The sequence below is a fragment of the Ooceraea biroi genome, chromosome 4 (genome assembly GCF_003672135.1).
Source record: "Ooceraea biroi isolate clonal line C1 chromosome 4, Obir_v5.4, whole genome shotgun sequence".
NCBI lineage: Eukaryota > Metazoa > Arthropoda > Insecta > Hymenoptera > Formicidae > Ooceraea > Ooceraea biroi.
Genome location: NC_039509.1, coordinates 13,405,047 through 13,430,936, shown reverse-complemented (window position 1 = coordinate 13,430,936; position 25,890 = coordinate 13,405,047). Strand labels below are relative to the sequence as shown.

The following is a 25,890-nucleotide window of genomic DNA, read 5'->3' as shown; positions in this document are numbered from 1 at the left end:
GAGAACTGTGCTTCCGCTGCGATGGGAATTAGTGTGCACTCGTTTAACTTTGAATCCGGCATCTCGTTTTGGAAGATACTAACATTTTAAGGTAAAACTTCATAAATAGAGCAGTCAGAATAATGGAGTACAAAGTGAAGCCGATTCAACGAACTCTTGTTACGTAATAAATTTAATCGGCAAAAAGAGTGACAGAGAGAATCGGTTCAATGACAAAATAGTAATAGTAAAATTTAATGAACAAAAAATCCAAGATTTGAAGATCTAGTCATTGATCCTACAGGATCAACATGTTAAGGGATCTTATTACAATGAATACTGCAGGCTACGCGGGAAGTTTTCTTTAAGCTGTAATGAGCTAGAAACAAAACTATGTTTTTTATCACTTCAGAGAATTCTGAACTAAATTTCAAGAGACATTAATTAAAAGCAAATGCCGCCGTTTCATGAAAAATGTCACCTGAACCTGAATTACAAAACTATTTACATACTAGGTTTAACTTAAAGGGTTTTATGATTTTTATATGATGTTGTAACGGTTAAGTGCAGTAGTCAATTACGAATTTTTCTAATTTGTTCCTTTGAAACAACTCGCCTGCGCGATGAAAAATGTTACGCGGTCATACGTTAGTAAATGATTTTATTTATTCACATCTGCCTAAATTCTGATGGTTTTTTCCAGTTATCGATGCCCCAGAGCAATTGTCCGCGATCATTCGTAATTGGAAAGCGGTAGAGAATACTTTTCTATTACAAAAGAGAGAGTGATCTAAATTGATCAAATTAATCTCGCTGATATCTTAATTCTAAATGATAACTCTCTATCGCTGCTTCAAATCGTTGTTTCCGGGAAAAAATCCAGATTTCACGAAAATTCGCGCCGCTCTCGTTATGTAGCGGAGATTTCACGTGCATGTCAGCTTCGTAAAGCTATGAAAGCTCAAATTTTTCCGACTTTCGACATCGACGTGTTCTACGCTCCGATTTTATTGCATGCATTCTACGCTCGAAATTCTCGCCGCGTACTGTTTTATTTCACACGCGTCTCTCTACGTTTTACATCCTTACACATTTGGGTTACAATTTTGAGCATATATGTGCTGATCAATGTTCTGACACCGTGCCAGCTTTCTAAAGACATTTGCCTAGCATAGGCCAAGCAAAGTCAATAGGTTCAGGCGTGAAGGAGCAATTGACGATATTGGATCAAGTAGTGAATTAGTTTGTCGACTTCGAGCGCCGTACATAATTGAGTCTAACTTCGCGGTGAAGTCTGTCAGGAGGCCGAAACTCCGTCTAATGGCAGTATAGACGTCGTATGGCCTTCATGGTGAGTAATGGTTAAATCTATTGCGCTTACATGTGCCTTGACAGCTGCGTCGCAGAGGTGCGCGAGTCTTATTAAACTTCCGGCTTAAAGAAATCACATTTGAGTTACTAGAGTATCAGGATCAAGGAGGCGCACGTGTTTAATTTATTACTGCTTAATACTTCAACGTGAAACATAAACGGATTCCATGCAAAATACATAAATGTATTAAAACATAAACATTTTATAAAATTTGTAATTTGCAAAAAGAGTTGATAAATTATTACGTGACTGCATAAGTTCTTGTCGATTTTGCAATTTTTCCTTATTGAAATAAAACAATCGATACAGCATAAAGTATTTTCCATCATTTTCTAGCACTTCTTCCCATCTTTTCGACATGCAAATACCGTATCGAAAGAAGGAATCATCTTTTGAAGTGATCCATTCATCAACCCATCAGCAAGAACTTATATATGATTAATAAACGATCTAATAGTAAAGCAGGTGTTCATTCACTCTGCGAATGAAACAGTATTATCTTTTATGACAGCTTAAAAAAGTATAAAATGCGTTGGCGCAAGAAAAACTTACAATACATTAATATATTATTCCAGTTTTGTTAACCAAAGAAACATAAAATTTTTAATTTCGAATCCAAAAATATCAGTTTGCAATTTCTGATCATATTATCTATAACAAATAATGCATTTAATTACGATATGATTGCGCTGCTGCGTTGTAACTACGTCTTCATCATATTTTATTGTTATCAGTTCCGGATTATTTGATTCGCGTAAGAAGTCCATTCTCTTGAAGATAAATTTTCAACCGCGCTAAAAAACGCCACGTCATAGCCACGGAAAGACGTTTCGTTCGAACGGTGGTTTATCCTTTCAAAAACTACGACGTCCTCGTTACCTTGCCATCAGTCCCGTCGTAAAATGAGATCCGCTTCGACGCCATTTTTCCGAGGGAATGCCGTCGTACGACTGCCCATTGTGCGAGAACTGCGGGCACGATCGAGGATCTCCCAAACGTCATCTCGATTCCCGAAACGCGCGACAGCTCTACCGTTGTGGTGGCCGAGACCTGAGTTTTCTCACGTACGTGACGACATTCTGGGACATTTCGTGGTAATTTCATTGGCCAAGCTACGGGGCTAGGACGAGTTGTCGTTGCCCGGCTCGTCACCTTTAATATTTTCTGCTTCTTGCGCAGACGGTTATACGGCTTCCTGACCGTGCTGTCGTTTCTTTTTTACTATCTACATGCCTCATTATGCTGTCGAGGTGCACAGCCTGACGCATGAACACGTGGCTGGTTCCAGCTTCGTGGCTAATTCTTCTGCGAGATATGTGCGGACATTTGACGATTTCGGGAAAAAGCGACAAGGAAATCGACGATATGCTAATTTATAGGAAATAAGAAGATTAGCATAAGTCATTTTATTTCGTAGATGTTTGTGTCTTTAATTTGTATATAATGCAGGTTTTGCAAAGAAAATAAATATCTGTTTAATACTAATTATATTCTATTTTTCTCGGTAATATTTATTCAAGTAATTCTTTAGATTGTATGAGGAAGCGCTGTTAATACTATATTGAATTATTATATTATCATATTAAATTACACATATACATATGTGCAATATCAATCGAGGATTGAGCCTTTCACTATCGACCCCCATACTAGTACTTCCTCCTAGTCGCAGCCGCAGCGGTTCCCACAAAATTCGGAAGTCGATATATCGAAGTAGTAACAGGCGGCTCCCTCGTGGCGCAGCCATCGGCGTCTCTAAGGGCGTCTCTCCCTCATCCGCCCTTCCATTCCCCTCCTTTTTCTTCCCAATTTCCGTGGTCCCGTGGAACTCACCAGGGATACCTTCCAGCAATAAAAGTGCGGCGTACTAACTTCTGTCCGTCTTAAAAGTGCGGCCGCCGTTGAAGGATTTTATTGGGTGGGCAAGGGTCAGCGGGATGGGTGATGAGGGTTGGTGGTTTCGTCGGAGGGCGGTGTCTCTTTAAACACGATGGAAAATCTTGTTTCGCGTAACGTCGGATGTCTCCGCGAAGATTTGCGGTTGCGAAAGGCGCTCCGCGGGAATGAGAGGGAGAAGCAGAGAAATGGAGAGACGAAGAGGGTGAGTGAGGGGCTGTGTCCCGGAAAATTATAGTAGCCGCGGGAAACGAACATGTACGATTTATGTTTAACATTCGCGCGCCGCGTTCTGTCGCCCGCTGATTACTCGGGGAAAGGAACAAGATGGAAAGACCCGGCAAATTGAGAGAGAAATTATTGTAATACGGATACACGCTCTCTCCCCTACGCGATGCCATTATACGAAGCGCCGAGTCGAATGTGAAACTCGTTAGTGACAATGTTACGTCGCACTCCGCGAGAACGGTACACAGGTAAATAAATCGTTCTGAGGTTCAGGTTTTTTAACAAATCTCGTGGATGCGTTTCTACATCATCCCGATCGATTCACAAATTTGATGTCTGAGTTTTATCTTCAAACCTCCCAAGACACTATCAGAATCGATATATCTATAAATATTTATTTTCGATATGAAAATATTAAAATCGTTCTTTCTCTCTCTTTCTCTCTCTCTCTCAGAAATTCTGGATTGTTAACAACGAACGAGAGAGGATTGCCTTGTTTTTATCGCAACGCCATGGAGATTTACTTATACGCCGTGCTCCACGAGAACTGACGGTTGCAGCGTTATCGATATATCCATAAAAAATTCAATCCACCTGTCACCTCGAGGTGGGTTTATGATCGTGCGACAGGGAATCACTCCAGGGAGAGAGAAGGGCGCGCTACCATGGGAAAAAGTCCATCCATGTTTGCTTTCACTCGCTGCAGAAATCTTGTTTACTCCGTGTCGTGTGATACATCGTGCAGTCGGTGACTTGTTTTGTCGGATGTAACAATTTTCCTTGCTCAAACAGACGTGAGAGCCGCGCCCTCATGTCATATCACTCGTCCATAGCGTTCCTGTTACCAAATATACTCGCGAGTTGCGTGATCGATATTTCTCATATTGCTCTGATGTGCAACACTATGATAGAAAGCCGAATAAAAACGCAGGGACAAGAACAAAGATTGTTGCAGTTATTTATAACTTGTCATTTACGTTCGTATATCGTTATAGTGATAAAATTAATCTCTATTGCAATTCCTTTTCAAATGAGAATTCATAACAGTAAAAAAATCGTGCGTGTTATCTACTATTATTGAGACTTATTAAAAAGGTCTAAGACTTTTGATACGATCAAGTAGTTTCTATTTCATTTCATCAACGGCCACAACTAAGCCGCTTTTTGTAAGCAGTTGCGTTAATCTCGCAAAGTGGTATTTTTCCCTTCTCGACGTTTTATCTGGCTTACTCTGTATAGGTAAATCTTGCCCACTGAAACAGTATATGAAGATATTTTGACATAGATACACCGTTTTCCATGCAAATGCGGAACTTGTAATTTAACGAGTAGCTAAAACAGGAAAATGATGGTATCCATTGGGACTTGCAAGTAATTTAATCGCGGACAACCCATCTCGTAATGTTGTTTCTCTGCAGCTTTCTTTGAAGCGCCCACACGGAGGACTTTCAGGAACTAATTAGTAAACGGCGAGTCAAAACGATCGTTTAACTTTGTAACGACGTGAACCGACGAATCTTATAATTAACCGCCGCCGTTTCTCGCTGGCGCTTCTCGAATAAAATTTGTCACGACAGAGAGTTTCACAGTTTCAGTCGCAACTTTAAATCCTTTCGCATTGCTATATAGAGTGTCTATGTCAAATTACATTACCATTATAAACGGTTAAAAATGACGTAATAGTTTTCTCCTAAAGCGAGCGTATTCATTTTTCCGTAGTAATTTCGTGAAATACCTAACGAAGTTTAAATGTATTAATATAATTGCAATCCATTACATTACATTTTTCAAAATTCACAGTTAACGCTAAATGAGATAGTAGATGCACACGAGAATGCGGTTCAATATGATTCTGTATGATACTATTACTAATTAAATATATTAATGATACATGTATGATATTCTCCTTATATAATCCTGGCGTATTACAGAGTTGCTTGAAATTATTTGCCAAAAAAACAATTTCTTGAGCTGGAAGTTTAAAACTCTTCCAAGCGGATTTAGGACGATGAAGGCAGATGCAACTTTGGAGAGGACTTAACGGTTGAAGCGTACCCCGAAATAATCTGCCGAGGTTTAGGTTAATAATGAGAATGTATTTGCATGCTAATGATGGCGCGATTACAGTCGGCGAATATGATTTATATGGCTTAGCGGATATATATGTTACCATTACGTGGGAGAATTTCAAATTTACGCTTGCAGGTACGAAATCATTTCCGCATGTAGGAATGTACGAACCCAGTGAACGATATTAATGAGTAACGATAACGTGCGAACGCACACAACACGTGACGCATTAATGAAATGCGTCATTGGAAGAGTGTGCAACTTATTAGTTGCAGTTATTAGCTGCACTTAATACCACTAACATTTTATACATTTTGCAATAAAACTGCAATTTGAATATCACAATTATATAATATTTTTCATCTAATATCTCGACAATTTGTTGATAACATGTTTTCATGTTCAATAATGCATACAAATGCTATCCGTTTAGATGAAACGCATAAAACCGCAGAAAAATAGACAAAAGAAGAAATATGAGATCATTTATATCTTTTACCAATTACTATAAAACGCGGCAAAGTTTCTGTTATTTTTTATCTACAAATTTGTTTGAAATTTTGTTCAATGTAATATGTCAAAATATATCTCCAATGTTCTTTCTGTCAAAAATTTTTCGATATTTATTTACGATAATATTTTTACGTCAACCATGAATACAAAAACTTTCATTTAGAATTCTAGAGCCCTAAAAAAATACTTAATTGTGAAAATATGTAACGGCAACATTTTGCGTTCGCTGATCGGAAAAATTGAGGCAAAGAGAAAAAAAGAAAAAAACGTTTTTTTCCTCCAAACAAGTCACACACATGCTGTGCAGAAAGACTCCTATACGATGAGCTAAACTGCTGAATGCTTTAGCACGGTTCACTGAATAAGCAACAAGCGTCAAAAGGGATGAATCAAACAGGTCACTTGCTTTTCCAAGACCCATTCTTTCCCTTGCTATACGCGGTCTCGCCGAACCCTACTTCGTGTCTCATTGATTCGTCTTTGAATCCTGACATGTGATCGACTGGACACGGAGGATTGAGATCTGACATAGGATAATATATTTCTTATACAATTGTTATATTCTCAGCGCTTGACGAACACATGACTCTTAGTCTCTGTTTTATTTTGTCTTTTGTCATACTTTGAAGTAAAAATTATGATATTGTTTTTTAACAGAAAATAAATTTTAAGAAAAATATGTTGATACATATGTAATCCAATAATATTATAACAATGTTTTACGCATGAAATTCGATATCAGCTTTTATTCCTTTATTATAGATTAAATCGCGTCAAAATATTCTGAACATGCTCAGACTTATGAATTATAAATATGTTAAACAAATATATTGCGAATGGTCGTTGCACTCAGATTCATTTCACGTCCCATTAAAGCCACACATACGATATATTTTATATATTATAAACCACGAAAAAGTTAAATATTTTATGAGCAACGTATAAATAATAGAATTAAATGCATATAATATTCAGCAAAAAACTTTATTGCTTCAAACATAGTTATAGAACCGATATTTATTAATATTTTAATTCGCATAGTCACGTATCGGAATTGAATCGTATATGATACTTAATAAAGATATAAGAGCTAATATAAATTAATGTCTTGTAAAACAGGATTTGTATACTAGTAAAAATTGGTTCTCTAATTAATAAAATTCTGCAAACAGAAAGCGCGTGCTTTATTATTCCTTTAATCCAAAATAGGATCTATACAAACGCAAAATTTACGGTTCACCGGACGCCGAGACATTTTGCATTAAAATTGAAAATCTACGACGCATATGTGCGCACAGATCGAAGAGAACATCTGCATCTTTCAGCGCTCGAACGTCGCATCATCCGTGCATTTTTCAGCATTCGAGAGTCGTATTACAGATATATGTATCCCAGGCGCAGGATGGTGGTCGAATCTCCTCGCAACATTACTTATGGTTAAGAGATCGAAATCCTGCGAAGGGATTCTTCGTTTCTTCGATCTTACTTTTATCTAGTATAAGGAGGGTTCAAGGTACACACATATGTACGTATGCGGATCGCACACACATAACGTCTTCCATTTTTGCAGAAAATCTGCAGATCTAAAGGGATTGCTCAATATCTCAAATAGAATTTCTAAAAAGTGGAAACGAGTATATTTACAAAAATTATGAAATATATAATTTTTAATTTAACATATAGAAAACTTTATATTAATTTGTAGTCACAGTATATATACATACATACATAATTTTCTTTAATTATTTTTTATGATAATTATCACATTATATAATATAAAATATAATATATAATAGGATATTCAGAATATCCTATTATAAAGCATTAAACTTTACTATATCTCATTTCTAATTAGTTGTGTTTCTTATCATTAACAATTAATAGTTCAGGATGAAGCTTGCTATCTTATGTAGCAGATTTTATCCATGTCTTTCTCACTCAAAAAACACAAGATTTGTAATTCTATAAAACGAGTCCCTTAAATGCGACTGCTGTCAAAGACATGTTTCACAGTTAAAAGAGCCGAGAAGGGGACAAACTCAGTTTGAGCTGCCCGAGGCAGATTGCGAACGCGCGTGACATCACATTGTCACTATACTCGTTCGCACTCAAAAATTTTCCATTAGTTTTTAAACGTCCCTCCAATCACAGAAAGTGTCCAAACCTGTAGATCGAAGTTGCTGTACACTTTCTCCATATAGGATTAATTAAAGTAAAAAGACAAAAATGAAAAGAGCAAGACAGGAAAAAAGAAAACAACAAGAAAAAAAAGAACAGACAAACAATTAGATTGAGCGTCATATTTAGTATCGTCAAGCATTATTTGGAACACCAAATTTGCGCTACCGATTGAACTGAATTTACAGTGGAATTTATTGTCATTAAAGATTCAGTGAAGGTATAATCGATGAAATCAAGTTTTAAAATATATGTGAAGGTATAATCGGTGAAATCAAGTTTTAAAATATATGTAGTAAATGCATAATTATACCGCGCGCGATAAGTAATTGCATTACAACATTTTGTTGTTATCTTTTATCAAAATTGTCGTGTATCAAGATCGATTTCATCAATGATTGTAATTGTTTCGAGTGAGATTCTCATAAAGCGCCGAAACATTTTTTAGTTGCGGAAAATACCTCCATAATTATTTCAACATGATAATTATTTCATCGCACGCCCCAATACATCTTTTACTGTTTACGAGATAATGCTAATTGTATCGCGTGTGAACGTGTGCTTCTACAATTTGGTCTATCCGCTTGCGTTCTCATTAATATTTCGATAATCGCTGATCGGTTTATAAAGCGAAAAAGTAGCAGATTCTAAAAGGGAATTTGCATATTTTATAATAGCGTTTGCAGCGGATGCTTAATTATTCAAATTGAACGAATGCAGCATAATACTCCAGCGAGCAAGTTTTTAATTTGATCAAAAAATAACATCCATCATTATTAATTATCTGCAAATTAATTAATGCATGCGCTATTTTATGCACAGGGACTGGTTCCTGTTTTTCTCGTAATTCTTCAAATTCCTCGACGTTAATATTTTTACGGTATGCTTTGTGTTATGCACTTTACACTATTCCATACTGTATCATATATTTCAACAAAACGAATAGAGAAGAACGACATTAATATAAGTTTGAAATGTTTTCCGAAACGCCACATTTTCTAGCAGATTCTTTATCATCTTCTTTTATTTCAAAAACATAATTAAAATTCGCGAAGTTGTTACTGTAGCACAAAATATTGCTATGAAAAATATCGCTTAGAATTTTAGATGTTTTATATAGATACGTACGTGTGCTACATGGAAAATCGTACCATTTGCAATAGGAAAAATTTTAACGCTGAATGTCGCCCATTTTTATGTCCAACGTAACCATACTCTCAGAGCGAAACATTACAGGTTTCTTGCTCCCATAAGGATACCTATTAGATTTTTTCGAAATGACATCGTGTTCTTATCCCGCCGTTTCGATCGTTGTGCAATGCGTTATCGCGACGATGCTCCGTTCCGTAGCCGCGCAAAATTGCAGGAAAAAGAGGTACGGAGCGAAACGCTCATTTCGTTAAAAGGCTGCGTCCGCATCTCAAGCTTTTGTTCTTAATGGGTCACTCGATCCGCCTAGTGGAACAGAGCTGCAGGGTATAAGAACCATTTTGCAAACCGGCCTGCAACAAAGTGCTGCTCGAATCGCGACGTGCATCTCGATTCCATGTCCTCTGCGATGCATCCCCAAGTTTTCTAAACTGGTAGACCTCGTATTCAATAGTATCTGCGATAGGTATTGTCTATGGAAGTTACTACGCGCGCGAAGATTGATATATGTGTTAGAACAATTAATTATTATCGAAAATATATTATAATACATTACATGTATATGAATTTGTAAAACAATTTTTATTTGAAAACTTATTATAATTATATCGATTTTTCGTTCTACTTCACAGTGATGTATGATGCGAAACTTTCCTTGTCACGTTAAGATCTTCAAACGATCTTCAATACAAAAAGCCTGCATTCGCGCGAGTAATTAAAAAAGTTGCGACATACATCGAGAAGAGGGAAAGTTTGGTCCTGACCAAGTCGTCTAAATCATCATCAACGTTTAACAAAGGCAAACGTGGAGAATAAATGGACGAGACGGCATTGTCCCTCATTGTGACGGTTTTCTGTATCCGGTGTTCGCAACCATTTTTATCTGTTGGATCGCTATTTTTTTCATGGTGCATGAGGAACGGTTTAGAGATGAATAGATTAACTCATCCTGCGGTAACTTCGAGGAACTTTCGTTCAATGAAGATTACTAAAGTTTTATTATTAACATCGTGCAGTTCGGATATCATAATGGCGCCGTTTTACGGCCGTTGCACCGATGCGCGCGTCTTTGACGGAACAAAAGATGTTTTTCGCGCGCTCATTACGAAGTTGGAGACGACTTCTTAGATTTATGAACAGGCGTTCACATGTTCTCTTACATGGCTCGTGCGCCAGCGTGTTCTTTATGGAGTATCGAATTCTTCTGTCTGCTACTCGTATTGTTGAGGAAGTATACAAAGACACACATCTGTATCACTGTCATCCATTGCAGCTTCTTTAAGCGAGTTAGTATCCACTTTCTGATGAGACACGAGACGAGACGAGTTAAAAAAGTCGATAGAATTTCTCGAAAGAAAAGATTCCATCGGGTGGACGTACAAACTTGTGAAATTTGCATTATGACAAGCAACACGTACATGAATCATTCATTTTTACGGGAATCTTCTTGTACGGATCCGCGCGGATAAAACGAAGCGAATTACGGTGAATAAAAAATCAGGCTAAATGGTCCGTTTACGAAGTCGATTTCCGGAGCACTTTTCTCGAACTTGAAGAGAAGCGAGGTCAAGTCAGAAGAGGAAGATTCAGGTCGCAGGATTGGGAGATCGATGGCGAGTCTGCGAACACGGTATTTGCTTTTCGATCTTTTTCCCTTCTAGTTCCACGAGCCAAGCGAGGGAGTTTCCTCCACCTCTGCACGAGCGCGTCGCGCTCCTCCCGAGGTGTCGTAACTCAGCTTTCGAAGGCATCTGGAGATGGATAGCTCCGCGAACGGCTCCCGAGATTTTCCGAGATGGTCAAGTGACAAGTGCCGCCTGTATGGGTATCCGATTAATCCCACCGATATATTCGCGGCCGCGTTTTCTCCCCGGATGCGCTCGTTCGCCGACGACGACGCGGACAAAGCTCAGCGACTCGCCGAGGTGCCGGCCCCGCGATTTGTCAGACCTGGGATCGCCGGGATCGTTCCGTTCTCTCAGCGAGAGCGAAGGAAAGAAACGACGTACGACGGGGCTCGCGATGTCGCCATATAACGGCGGACGTCGTTTCGGGTTTCGCCTCGGGTTTCCCCTAGAGAAGGGTCGTAGAAAGGAATGAGCGCGCTTTGTTACGAGCAGCAACGTAACGGCTTGCAGATTTTTGTCGTTGCGCGATGCTCTGCGAGCTCCCGATTTGTAGGCAGCGCGTGTATTAGCCTCGACGCATTGAATTCTTATTGCGTCCTACAGTGCTTTTTGCAGTAATGGTAATTCTGCACGAAACGCATGCAGATCAATTATTTGTAAGATTTTGTTGAGCATTTAAGGGGGTATTCTAGTGTAAAAGCGGAATTTGTATGCTATTTTGGCGAATTTGTTTTGAAAAAAGTATAAGGTTTTTTGAGGCAGGGTTTTCCCTGCTTATTCATACATATTTGGTGTATGTTTCCAAATTTTTGTATTAGACAATAACTATAAATAAGCGCTGCACATAATATTAAATAAGAACATGAAAAAAAATAGTTGGTCCATGGTTCCCATGATTTCAGCTGTTCTGCTCATCTGAAACAAAAATGCCAAAGAGATTCTTAATTAGTATGAGTGTGGCTATAGCAGGTACCAGAATGAAAAAAAATGTTGAAAATTTAAAACATGACTTCATTGAGAAAATTAAGTTTCGATTTGTGCCATTTTTTTTCACCACTGAAGGGCTGTAGAAATTCCAAAAAACAATATTTCGACTTTATTGTGGTAGGGGCTATAGCCACACATATACTGAAGATGTGTGCAAAAGCCTGAGTCAATTGATTAACTGGTTTTTGAGATATCATGGGAACCAATTTGAAAAACATGGTTTCGAGAAAAACACGTTTAAAGTTTTTCATACTGATTACATAGAGATAATGTTACTTACGATCAATCGGCTAGTCCAGGGCCATACAGGGGACATTCCTCTTGTTCGTAGAAGTCCTGCAGAGCTGATCTCTCTTCCCTGCGATTCATTCTCTGATCTCGAGAGAAGGTAGTGGAGCGCCGCTCCGAGCGGGTGATACGAGCTTCGTTCCGGGAGTTTGCGTACATCACCGCTTGCTGACCAATACTAACTCCCATCACATTCATAAGTTTTAAAATTGGCATAAATCCTTTATTGAAAATTATAACTGCCAAGAATGTTGCTATTTCAACAACTTTCACGCCAGCATGGAGATGTTTTGGAGCAAAAGTCCAAATCAATGAATTTAGAGATTCATTGTACTATATAACCTATACTATACAAAGGCTCCAATTCAAATGTACGACCTTCAAAGAATAACTATTTCCCGACCCTACCTAAAATACTAACACAATGCTCTGTTGTGTACCGCGCGGTCCAACCGCCGAGCGCGCGCCAGAGGTTATTTTCTATTAGGTGCTATTACTTTGTTAATTTCGTGAATCGGGCTAAATCTTCTCGCAGACATATTTTCCATACCATATACTTGCAAAATATGCCAAAAAAAAATTCGATTTTTCTGACATGCTACACTAGAATACCCCCTTAATATATTTTCTAAAATACTTTTTTTATTAAAGGTTTATTAAATCATTGCAGAAAGTCTAATTATCGAAATTAACAAAATATTTTAAATTTAATAATCCTGTAGAATAAAAAGAGAGAAAGTGACATATGTTCTATGTATTAATAATCTCTTTTGTGATATATCGTGTTCACCTTTTGTTACTAAAAATGGTTCAAAGTCTTTATTCTTATTTTTATTCAATCTACCATCGCTGTAGGAAGTATATTCTCAATTGCGGAAGGAAAAGCATGAACGGAATCCGAAAGTCACACTATATAAAAAGGATATAGTTTCTCAGAAATACAGCACGGTGATGATTTATCTCCCGGATCTTCTCGGTTTTTCGCGGTGTGCACCAAAGCGCCCAAAATTAATTTGGTTTGCTGCTGCGGCGCTCTTCCTCGCTACCGTTGTTACCCTGGGGAGCAGTTTGTAGTACCGGACAAAAAGGGTCAGACGGTTAGCTGGTGAGATTACCGGTAATCTTTATTTATAGGCGGTGTATTAGAGGGAATTGCAAGCGCACTAATTTCTTTAATTACGATGACCGTATGTCGCCAGGTCGGATGCCGCGTTACCAGAATTAATCAGTTATTCAAAGATTAAAACTTGAGAGTTGAAGCTCGCTGCACGCAAAATACATACGCGAAATTGTTACTCATCTTTCGTTTACAGTGGAAGAATTTACGATCATCTCTGCTGCCTGTAACGGATACTGTATCGAGTAATCGATGATAATCTACGAGTTGTCATCAACGCTGCAAAATGCGAATAAATTGGCATATAATTGTCGTCGCGATAGTTTTTCATTAACTGCATAAGCGACGTTATAGGAAACCGATGCGCGCAATACGTCTCAACGCATCCGAATCCATTTATTGGAAGCTGTGTTCATACGTGTTAACATCAAATCACCGGCCTCATTTCCAGAGGTTCTATTTCCTGCTCGGAAACAATCACGTCGCGCATCGCCCTCATTGTCGTCGTCGTCGTTGCCGTTACCTCCAATTCTCAGCCACGTGTATCGATACCGGCAGTCCTCTTTTCCGTTTTCCATCGCATAATAGGGGAGAATCACGTGTCACCGATTCTTACACACGCTCCATCTGCGCACGGCCTCCGAGCCCGCGCTCGAAACAGCTCACGTCAAAACCAGGAACTTACTCGCGCACATATTCCATTATACAATGGAAAAACAAGCGGCGAGCCTCTGCACGTGACATGGAAAGATAGGATTTATTAGCTTCCACGTAATCTTCTTCCGAAAGCGTATATCAATATGTATGAAACGCCTGCCGGTCAACCGGTTGGGCTATCCGGTATAGGAGGTCAGGTGAAACTATTATGTTGTCACAAATTTTTTCAAATTAAAAACGCGCGCAAGTAAGCATATTCGTGATAGTTCGATGGTATCGACTTTACATCAAACACTGAATATTGTGAGTATCAGTTTTATCAAGTTATTGATAGTTTAAGAAACGTTGCAAGCAGAATTAATTTTTGTGCTGTACATCGAGCTCGAGTGACAATATCGACAACCTGTTAAAATTCAGCAACGTATAAAATAATTGTATAAAATAAAAACTGAGCTTTGATATTTTCAAATATCCCCGTAAAAGGATGTACGTTAATGGCAACAAAATACTGATATTTTTAAATCAAACAGAACATCACGGTGCGTAACGATTAATATCTGCGATGGTATCGTACTATCGTTGCTCTTGAGTACACATGAGAACGCTTTTTGCCGTTAAACGCTCCATTTAATTTTGTCGGATGGATTTTTTTTCACCTAGTTGGATTCATCACAGGCGAAACAACCCGTCGGGATTATATGCCATCATCATCCATCATTTCCGACAGCTTTCTGCTCTGACTTTATTTCGCTGGTCGAACTACGACATTTCCATTTTGTACGAGCATACTGAACTTTGATGCGATACGGACATGTAGTTCCTTTCTCTCTTCACATTTAAAAAAATTCCATCCGTGCTTGAACTGCGGCCGAAGGGTATACATGAATTAATTACGCACTAATCGATAGCAGCCACGTTATCCAATAAATGAAATATGCCAAAGACCAAATTTAATGGAATTATGCTAATAGCTCAATCAGCTGTTGTCGATATACATATTGTTTTGTTTTAGTGCGCTTGTGAATTTCGGCAGTATATCCTCTGATAAATTTTAAAACAATTTCCGTTCATGCAAAATTTGATTCGACATTTTATATTATGTGTTGTAATCTTAATTGAAATTTTGATCATCAGAGATTTTGGTAGTTAAATTTCAAATTCAAATCTCGTATCTATATTAAATACATTTTCACATTGAACATTTTTAGTACCTTAAAAGAAAGTTTAGCTGTTATTAATGTAATCGCTGTAACCATAAATGTACTAACGAGATAACTCTCGCAGTGAATTACTGACAATATCAATCGTCAATCAGTATGACGTACTAATCGATGAATCGACAAGATAGCGCCAACTCGCGTGAAGGAAATCGACGTAGAACGTGAGAGAAGCCACGTGTTCGCATGATCATCCAGCCGACGCGGCTGGCAGAGCTAATCGCGCGCTGCAAATGAGCTGTTTAGTTTTCCGGCCCGATTACGTGTCAGTCCCGGCGGTGATAACGTTTGTATAGATTTCCTCCCCTCGCACCCCCGATTATCCGGACGCTGCGCCGCGAATGCGCGTCAGCGACGAGGATTCCAGGGATTTCCTGCGCGTGTCGTCGCTAAATTCAGCCATGAAATTGCGGCGTAACCTTTAGTCTCGTTACCGAGCTGTCAGAGACAAATCTCGCAATTTGGGTCAACGTGGTCAAAACCCGGCTGCCCCTCGCTTAAAGCCGATCTCGCCGCCCCGCGCCGTGTCCGTTAAATATTTTATGGCGAATTATTCTCGCGGAGCGGCGATGATTCGATTCGCTCCTTTCGTGTGCGCGTGCACTTCGCCGCATCACGGTGGATTATTTTATTCTACACTTCAAAGTTTAATCAAGGGAATGCGAAATCGATGCAACGGGAAGATTTATTCGATTCGAAAATCTTAGCTGCGCAATTCGGAGAACTTCAACTTGTTTGATTTTTATTATGTTGTTTTAAAATGTGTCTATATGTATTCTATAGAGTCTATAGTATAGACACAGGATGGTTTAAGGAAATTTGTTTAAATAAGCATATAATTTGATATGAGATATTTTTAAATTTAGATATATATTAGCGAATAAATATTTATTTATTTATTAGAAAAATATTTAAATATGTATATAGTATTGAAATTCGATTTGCTATGCATTAAGAACAGAATATTGAAGGAAACATACAAAGGAATCGTATAATAAAGCTATACGTGTTCAAACACGAAGGTACATGCTACTTTCGTATCGATCACGTTCGAAGCCGAGTCTGGTACACGCAACTGCACTCTCCGCAAGGATCGTTTGCCGTATTGCTACGTACTTCAATCAGATTTACAAATATCGACGTGACAACATTCCCCCAAAGCTCTAATAAACACTTTCGTGTTTGTGGTACTGCCGATGAAAATCCCAGTTTGATTCGCCCATCCCTCCTCTCGCTCGTATTGGCCCGCCGACGATTCTCGAATTGTGCGCAACATAATGAAAATCCGATTAACGCGCGTGCAATTATTCCCCTCGATGCAATTATAAGCGATTTTCGTTTTACTATTTGCGATACGATGAGATATATATTCTTTAAATCTGCAATATTTACAGGGCCATTTACCTCAGAAATTCCGCCACGCAATTTCGCGTCGTAATTATACGTGAAATTATCAATATATCGCTAACATAATAATACACGCTAATAATGTAAACCGTAGAATCTACGGCGTAGATAATTATTAACACCGAATATAACACGCATGCAGTTGTATATAATCGGAACTCAAAACTAATCCAATCTGAGATAAATACAGGACTATGTTCGTGTTTAATATTAACACCAGAAAATGTAAAATGATGAAAAACACACAGGAGACCAGCAGAAAAATCATATAATGCTCTACGCAGTTTTTTAAAATTGTGGTACACGATACAGTAAACAGAATTACGGGTAAAAATATAAAGTTGAGGAATTTTTTCAGATTTTCCTCGCGAGAATGCTGCCCTTAAGCATTAAGTCAATCCCGACTTCCGAGATTGAGCTGCGCTCGATCACTCGGAGAAATCCCTTGCAGAGCTCTGCCCTGAAATCAGCGGAGCCTGATTTATGCGTCTTCCCACGTGTCTCACAAATTTCCCGGCAACCTTCGAATTTCCTGCTGCGGCCACGTAATCCAACGAAACCGCTTCTGGCCTAGTCCATGCTCGAGGATACGTCGGCGGGTCGTTTCAACCAGCGTCATCGCGGTTAAGATCGAATTGGCAGCTTCGATTTCGGCATGCTTTACGAGGGGGCTGGCCGATCTCGTACATGCACCACGGAATTTATGATTTTGGCGTGAAAATACATCCTGCGAACGCTTTCCGGGACCAGAGTCAGTTCCGGACTAAAATTTTTTCCGCGACCATACGCGCAGCACTAACAATGAGCACTAACTCTGATTGAAATTAATTGTGGAATTAGAAAAAAATTCTAAAAGTCGACCTTGCAATTATATTATTATAGTTAATTATCTGCATTCCTTTGTGCCGTATACCTAAGTTCGCATATCTTCTGTTTCAATCAATTATTAATGAGTCATTGACAATGAGTTTTGCTATATCAATATTTTTTAAACACTTATGTGTACGTGAAATTGATTGTCGTTCTATGATGTGATATAAAATGAGAGTTGATGAGAAATTTTCATTTATAATACATTTCCACAATTTCGGCCAAATATGTTCATAATTATCAATTCCTACTAAATCTACTACTAAATCTAAAAAAGTGATATTATAATTGTTTGTTTTGACGAGAATATTCATGTTAATCAAGTTCTCAGTAACTATTCGTAATTACACACACAGAAAGCATTTCATAATAATATAAATATATCTTCTAACCGTGAACACACATTCACTTTCATAAGCAAAAAGTAGTTATTCCAACAGAATTATCGAATTAGGAAAGTTATCAAATACAAATGGCATACGAACAGGTGCATCCATCAAATCATCGAGATTTCAGCAAGCCGTCGCTGGCAACTGTAGCCGCGATCCTTTCAACCTGCCATACGTCACGTACATCGAATGCCTCGCTTCGGCGCTTTCGAAGCGTAATCCCTCGAGTATATAGCTCGCTCGCGCAAGTCAATTTTTGCGACAAAAGTCCATGCGAACAACATGCGACCCCGCCCATTGGAATGTAACCCTTGCAGCGTCCCGAGATACCCTTTTCGGAAACAAAAACTACACATTTTCGCTATTCGTTGCACGTTGCATCCGACCTAATCGAAAGAGAAAAAAAAAACGGAAACCATTGTGTGTCGTTGACCGAATTCACCGGGGTCGATCGTAATTTCGGTGCTCCATTTATCACGCGGCGACAGTGTGTAATAGTACCATCTCACATAACTAATGCTTTAATTACGTCGTGATGTAGTTTATCACCAATACTGCATGTTACAGTGTACATATGTGTATGTATATAATCAATTCCAATAGATAATAATTATCTCATGTCTATATAGCTTTATAAGCAGCGGTAGCTTTATAAGCATGTACAACAGATGAAGGAAGCTAAAGAAACTATCTGACTAACTGTAGTAAGTACGCGATGACCTAAGGCGCAAGCAAGGCTCAAATAAAATATAACATTACATAAAAACTACATACGAAAAGTAAGAGAACGCGAGTGGACGATTTGTAATCACTGACGCACGCTGCCTTATAGTAATGTCTAGCCATTTGCCGCACTCACGGCAGCCACTCGTACACGTATATCCCACGCTATAAACCATGGGATGGCTGTATGCGCGCCAGCTCCTCTTCCATCTAATCCTCGTTGAGCAGCGAAACCCCGGATAAAAAGCCCGCTTCTTTGTTCTGGCACGTTGTCCGCGCGCAACGAGCGGCAGTTACAACATTGTAACCGCACGACACACCAGGTGTACCCGCACGTGCACGACAGTACCTACTATGCCGTGTGTTCGTTCTACGGACCGTGGATCATAACTTCGTGGGCGAAGTGCCGCACATGGCAAACACCATGATATTCACGCGTCCGTGCACCTGTGATTTTCGGAGATCCATTTTATCGACAGACCCGTTATCTATTATTCGCCCTCCTCCGATTATTCGGCACGAATCACCGTGGTAGCATCCTTGTAAAACTCAGACGCGGAATATAGTGCTCGTCGCGACAAATTATCCCGATATGAAACGGTTGCGCTTCAACTGTATGAACGTTTTTATGTGAGTTAATTACATATACAACGTATACGTATAGAACGACCGATACGCAATCACAGGATTTATGAAAAAAGTTTCTAAAACACTATAATAGGAGTTATCGACACATGAGCGATTTTAATTACGTATTTCTGGTGGGCAAGGTCCAGAATCTATTACGCGTTTGTAATCGAGAGCAGAGGAGTTCACCGAGCCACGAGCAAAGCTTCATGATCCTAAAATCCTTCGTAATACCTTCGAATATGACGCATCTAATTCATGTAATTAAAACTAAATTTTTAATCGCACAATCGACAGTATAGTTTTAATACTTTAAATATTAACTATAAACGTACCGCGTTTATCTGACACCTTGAAGCATTATATTATTTTTATCCACCTGCGGTTCGGCTTTCAATAGTAATTTAGTGTCTTATGATGTTGCGAGCGGCGGCTATACGATGCCTTTTTCCGATATGGAAAAGTTTTCATTTCCCGCCCTCCTTCATTTCCTGTCGAACCGCTTCCGGAACTGTTTCCGCACCGGTGACCTTTCTCATTTGAGTACAACTTTTGAATCGTGCACGGCCGTATCGAAGTTTCGATGCGAACTGCTTCGATACACGGGCAACAAAGTAAGGTCTTTTGTCATCACAGAGCGCAGCATAAACGATCAATCGGTTTTCGATGAAATGCAATTCGTTAACTTGATGTGAATTATGCTGGCACACCTAAAGAGAAATCGCGCTGACGCTTGCACACGCGTCTTCCCAAGCGCTGGACCATGGCTCATATCGATTGCACACGCCTCCGTTCTGTTTGTTATTAAATGGATCGGGATAGGACATCGGGCCAAGCAAATTGATTCATTTGCCGCTGATAACGTGGCGGGAAAGGAAATAATAATGCATCAATAATTAATTTCGATATTTCCATATAACTTTTTTTGAAAGGTATAAACGTATGCAAAATGCTATTTAAATTTAAATAATGCTTGTGACGGAATATTAAAAATATAGTGATTTTAATTAATTTTAATTGATAAGTTCAAATAAATGACTAAAGAGAACTTCGTATCCAATTGGCACAAATTTCATAAAAGTGAAAAATATTCCTGGAGTAATAATGATAAAATTAAATAAATATTGCGTTCCTTTATGATCTGAATTTTGAGCTGCCATTTTTCGAAAATATAAGTTGTAACCAAAGAGAATTTTAAACCACAATGATGACATGGTAATTAATCTCCCGCGGACCATTAAATAAATCCGAGTTACACGAGCCGAATTCGAGTCCCTCTTAAATCGTTTTTGACTGTTAACCGAAAGGAACTTTTTCTCTGCTGCTACGCACGAGTGCTTGGCGCGCTTGTATGTTGGCTGAAACCACTTAAGTAAAGAGTAGTAATATCCAAAGAGGTTAAAAGCTCGGGAGCACTCGTACGGGCATAGGTAGTTACTCTTTCAAAAATAAACTGCGCTCGCTGTATAACATGAGTGCAGCCCGCTTGATGCAGATCGTATCTTCCCCATTTTACATAAATTTTCGTAACAAGATTAACATGCCTGCTCCCGTTTGCTTTTCTACGCTTACTGATTTGATATTCAACGTTCGTTATGAGCTTGGACTACCTATATTTTTCAAACTGATTCTTTTAAATGTAAAATTGTACTTTAACTTTCAGTTTCATATAAAACATTGATAATTGATTGGTTTCTAATTTGAAAACGATAGATTTGTTTTATGTTTATAAAACGAAAAATTGATTCCCACTATGCTTAACTAACATATTTGTACTGCATCCTTAATACGTTATGATTATATATTATACAGGGTGTCCCGGGTTTTAACCGACAAACTGCGGGAGCATATTCTACTAGTGGAAATAAGAAAAAATTCTTATATCGAGTTTGCTTAGAAATGCTTTATTACAAAGTTATAAACCAATATTGAAAAGAAATATGAGATAAGTAACAACGGATTTTTTCACAAAAATAAAAATTATCTACGCAATGATTTAGTGACGCATTTCAAAATGTTGTCCTTGCACATCGATACAAGCTAGACATCGACGTGGTACAGAATTTGTTACAGTACGACATTCCTGAAAATGTTGTTGCATCTCAGTAACTGAATTAGTAATTCGTTGCTTTAAATCTATGTGGTACTCTCCTGTTAGGAAATCTACGTTGATACTCTCGTACGGCAGCTCGTGCATTTCCGTCACAGAATCCGTACACGAAATGAATATTAGTGTATTCCTCATTTGAAAATACTTTTGGCATTCTGATAGTAATTGCTAGTTCACACGACGATTGAAATCTAACAGCTACTGTTGTGAAAGTAACAATCATACTGAATCGTTTCAACATAGTGAACATGAATACATGTGAATACATGTAACATAAACATCTTCGACCTTCCAAATTCTACACTATGTTCCGTTGTTACTTATCTCATATTTCTTTTCAATATTGGTTCATAACTTTGTAATAAAGCATTTCTAAGCAAACTCGATATAAGAATTTTTTCTTATTTCCACTAGTAGAATATGCTCCCGCAGTTTGTCGGTTAAAACCCGGGACACCCTGTATATAATAAGATATAAAACTTTATTTTAAGCGCCAATAAAGATAGTAATTCTGAAGAATAATATAAGAAAGCATGCTAATTTGGTAAGAGAATCGGCTTTTCTCAACAGTGAACTTTGCACACAAAATGCAAATCTTATTCAAATATTCGGTCGCCGTGAGTTTACTGTCAAAGTCAAACACATAATCTCGTAAAAAGTAAAGAAACGTCACGCAATTTCTGGATATATTTCTTTTACGGGCATCAATTTACGTAACCAAAAATATGTAAAAAGGTAAACTCACGTATGCAAGAAAGAATAACTTTTAATATTCCCGGAGATATTTTGAATGTAGAGAATTTTTTTGTTTTCGTATCTACATCGAAATACGTAACGACAATGTTGTAACTGGTTTTTATTTCATATTTCATATGACTGTAACTACAGTTATATGTAACAAATTATCCGTTTACATAAAAAAAGGATATATACGTTGTTCTCTCTCTCTCTTCCTCTCTTTCTCTCTCTCTCTCAGATTTTATCCAAACATAGCGTAAACAAAAAATTTAATTTTCTTTATTATATATTCAAAAATCTTCCTACTTTCTTTGAACAAAGGAATATGAATTTTAAAGTGTGGTTCATATCACCTAATTATGTTATAAGAGCAAAGTTAATCTCTCTTAAACAGACACCTCTGCGGAACTTTCAACGTCGTCATTACGGCCGCTGTGAATACCGTTGGTAATTAGAGAGCAATCTAACGCTAATATCGGCCAAATGACCGCCGTCAGTGCGGGCGCAAACACGACGTAACATTTCGCTCGCAAAACCTATTCTCACTAAACTGATCCGCGCGCAAAACACCGTCAACGGATAAAGGGCCAGGTCATGCAAGCTCGCCCACCGAGCGGCCCTTCGCTATTCGCAAGCTGCAAATTAATCTGCGATCTGTGTCTTAGCCACAGACCAGATACAAACTTGCAGGCTCTTCTAGCAGCTTATCTAGCTCTCGGCCACAGTAACAATCAATAACTAAATAGACGCCAACGGCGTTCGTCGGAATCTGCCGTTCGCTTCGGTAACTTTGACAACGGTCAACGCGAGCCACAATGAATATTCGACTTATTGTCCCACAGGTATCTATCGTGTTTCTAACAATCAACCGAACATTTCTCATGTTCTCAAGTTGCTCTAACGAAGAGTGAGATAGATGCAAACTTTACTAAAAGCGGATTGGAAAAACAAAAGTTGCAATTTCATTGCGCCGGTATGTAAAAAAGATTGGCATTTTAGTTACACGACGTGATTCTTAAATTAACGTTGATATGAATTCTTATAAAAGCTGCTTAGATTGTACTTTACTCGATAATAGATTGTTTCTGTAATATAATACGCGTAGGTTTAGTAACGTTAATCTGGATTTAGATAAGAATGATATGATGTTCATTGATCCGATAACATTGAAAATCATATAACTTATGAACGTAAGTGCAGTGTAAAAATAAAACTACACATTATCGAATTCTCAACACATTTATATTTAGGAAATTTATATTGAATTTATGTTGAAGTAAAGAACTTTAGTCATCTAGTATGTTTGCAGAGATAAAACATTATATACATTTCACGTCATCGCATACTATTGGCCAACTATTTTGATAAATTACAATAAATAAATAAGTTGCGAGAATAAGTCCTCAATTTTATAAACGACCACTCACCAAACTATGTCCTCCTCTTCACAGATGACTTCTGGTCATATCTGAGAATAAAAATAATCTCTTACTACAAAATTAATTAATTCGAGATTCTAGAGATAAATAGTATAAGAGAACCACATAATTATGTTCGCGTCGTTGCAATTTTCAGCCGGCAAAGCAGCCGGATTTGATGCTTTATATGGCATGCCGATGAATTTTTGCGATTTAAACGAGATTTATTTTTGTGTGTTGTGTGTCATGCAGGTACGTTCACTCGCGAGCAGAGAGTCTTGAGCGGAAGTCTCGTTCAAGGGAGTCGCAACGTCAGCGGCGTACCGGCTTTCGAAACGAACGTGCCACGGAATGTCACTACCGCGGTCGGTCAAACCGCCTTTCTTCACTGCAGAGTTCATCAGCTGAGTGACAAGGAGGTGAGTGACAGCGTAATTTCTGCATTTCGCGGTCTTCCTGGCTGAGACAACTTGCTAATTACGTCAGGAAATTCGCATCGGACGGTACCGCGATGAAAGCTTCGCTCGAGCCGAAATACGCGTAACCGCTTGCATAATACGAGATTTGTTTACCGCAATCTGCTTACGGATCTTTGAGGTGGATTATTGTATTTAATTTCGAGAAGCGTTGATATATATATATATATACAGGGTGTCCCGGGTTTTAACCGACAAACTGCGGGAGCATATTCTACTAGTGGAAATAAGAAAAAATTCTTATATCGAGTTTGCTTAGAAATGCTTTATTACAAAGTTATAAACCAATATTGAAAAGAAATATGAGATAAGTAACAACGGATTTTTTCACAAAAATAAAAATTATCTACGCAATGATTTAGTGACGCATTTCAAAATGTTGCCCTTGCACATCGATACAAGCTAGACATTTGTTACAGTACGATATTCTTGAAAATTTTGTTGCATCTCAGTAACTGAATTAGTAATTCGTTGCTTTAATCTATCTGGTACTCTCCTGTTAGGAAATCTACGTTGATACTCTCGTACGGCAGCTCGTGCATTTCCGTCACAGAATCCATACACGAAATGAATATCGGTGTATTCCTCATTTGAAAACACTTTTGGCATTCTGATAGTAATTGCTAGTTGACACGACGATTGAAATCTAACAGCTATTGTTGTGAAAGTAACAATCATACTGAATCGTTTCAACATAGTGAACATGAATACATGTGAATACACGTAACATAAACATCTTCGACCTTGCAAATTCTACACTATGTTCCGTTGTTACTTATCTCATATTTCTTTTCAATATTGGTTTATAACTTTGTAATAAAGCATTTCTAAGCAAACTCGATATAAGAATTTTTTCTTATTTCCACTAGTAGAATATGCTCCCGCAGTTTGTCGGTTAAAACCCGGGACACCCTGTATATATATATATATATATATATATATATATATATACACACGCCAGCTCAACGTAAAATCTGTAGAGAATATATTTACAAACTGGGCTACAAATGGATTTGCTGTCACATGGAACGAATCAAACGCCGTTATTAACTTTTATGTCAAAGAAGAGTTTTCAATTGACATATCAAAAGTCCAATAAACTGTTTCGTTCGATAGATTAAAATCTCATTAATTCCTATGTGCCGAAGCGTTCTATTCAATATCAAATATTAATCTGACAAAGACATGCACTACCTACGTGGTATCATATACCGTACCATACCATTAGTCCACAAAGAATATATGCATTTATCCAGATATAAACTATCCGCTCTTAAAACAGATATGTTAGGTCAAATTGAATTTCATCCTTATCCCTCTTCCTGTCATCTTGCGATGCGTCTTCTCTTACTTCGTATTGCGAACGGCTGTTACAGATATCAAAAGAGAAAATTTCATTATATTCTTGTTTATTTTTTAGTTATCACTTTTCTATCATTTTTACTTGCTGCATATATATTGAAAACTTTTGAGAACCAATAATACCTGACGCGCGTGTTTTAGCGCAAAATTAAAAAAATTCATTTCACCCGATCCAAAAGTCCATAACTTTTTACGCACAAATGGAGCGTGAATATTCTGTAGAAAAACATTTATAATATTCTCGTCGCGTCAAAGAGCGGAGATTGCTGTTGCGGTTATGGTTGCTTCATCGTTTTTCAAAATCCTCAATCTCGGATATTTCGCCCTGTCAGGACTATATAGATTCACATAGTACAGCTCCTGGGCTAACATTACCGCAAGGCTGGCTTGCGGTTTCTGGTTAGGTCGTTGATAGAATATGCATGACGCCTGTTTGAAGAGTTAAACCTGCTCAAAGGCGGATGGAGGTATGCCAACTATTATCTTTCCCG

The 25,890-nt window shown here is 38.2% G+C and overlaps 1 protein-coding gene across 1 annotated transcript in view; it reads left to right on the top strand.

The window, feature by feature from the left end:
- Positions 1-25,890, top strand: part of LOC105278394 (zwei Ig domain protein zig-8) — a 314,696-nt gene that overhangs the window by 42,243 nt on the left and 246,563 nt on the right. Inside the window, exon 2 of the mRNA XM_011337446.2 lies at positions 23,814-23,980. Within this exon, the coding sequence (XP_011335748.1) occupies positions 23,814-23,980 (167 nt within the window). The remainder of the gene's footprint in view (positions 1-23,813; positions 23,981-25,890) is intronic.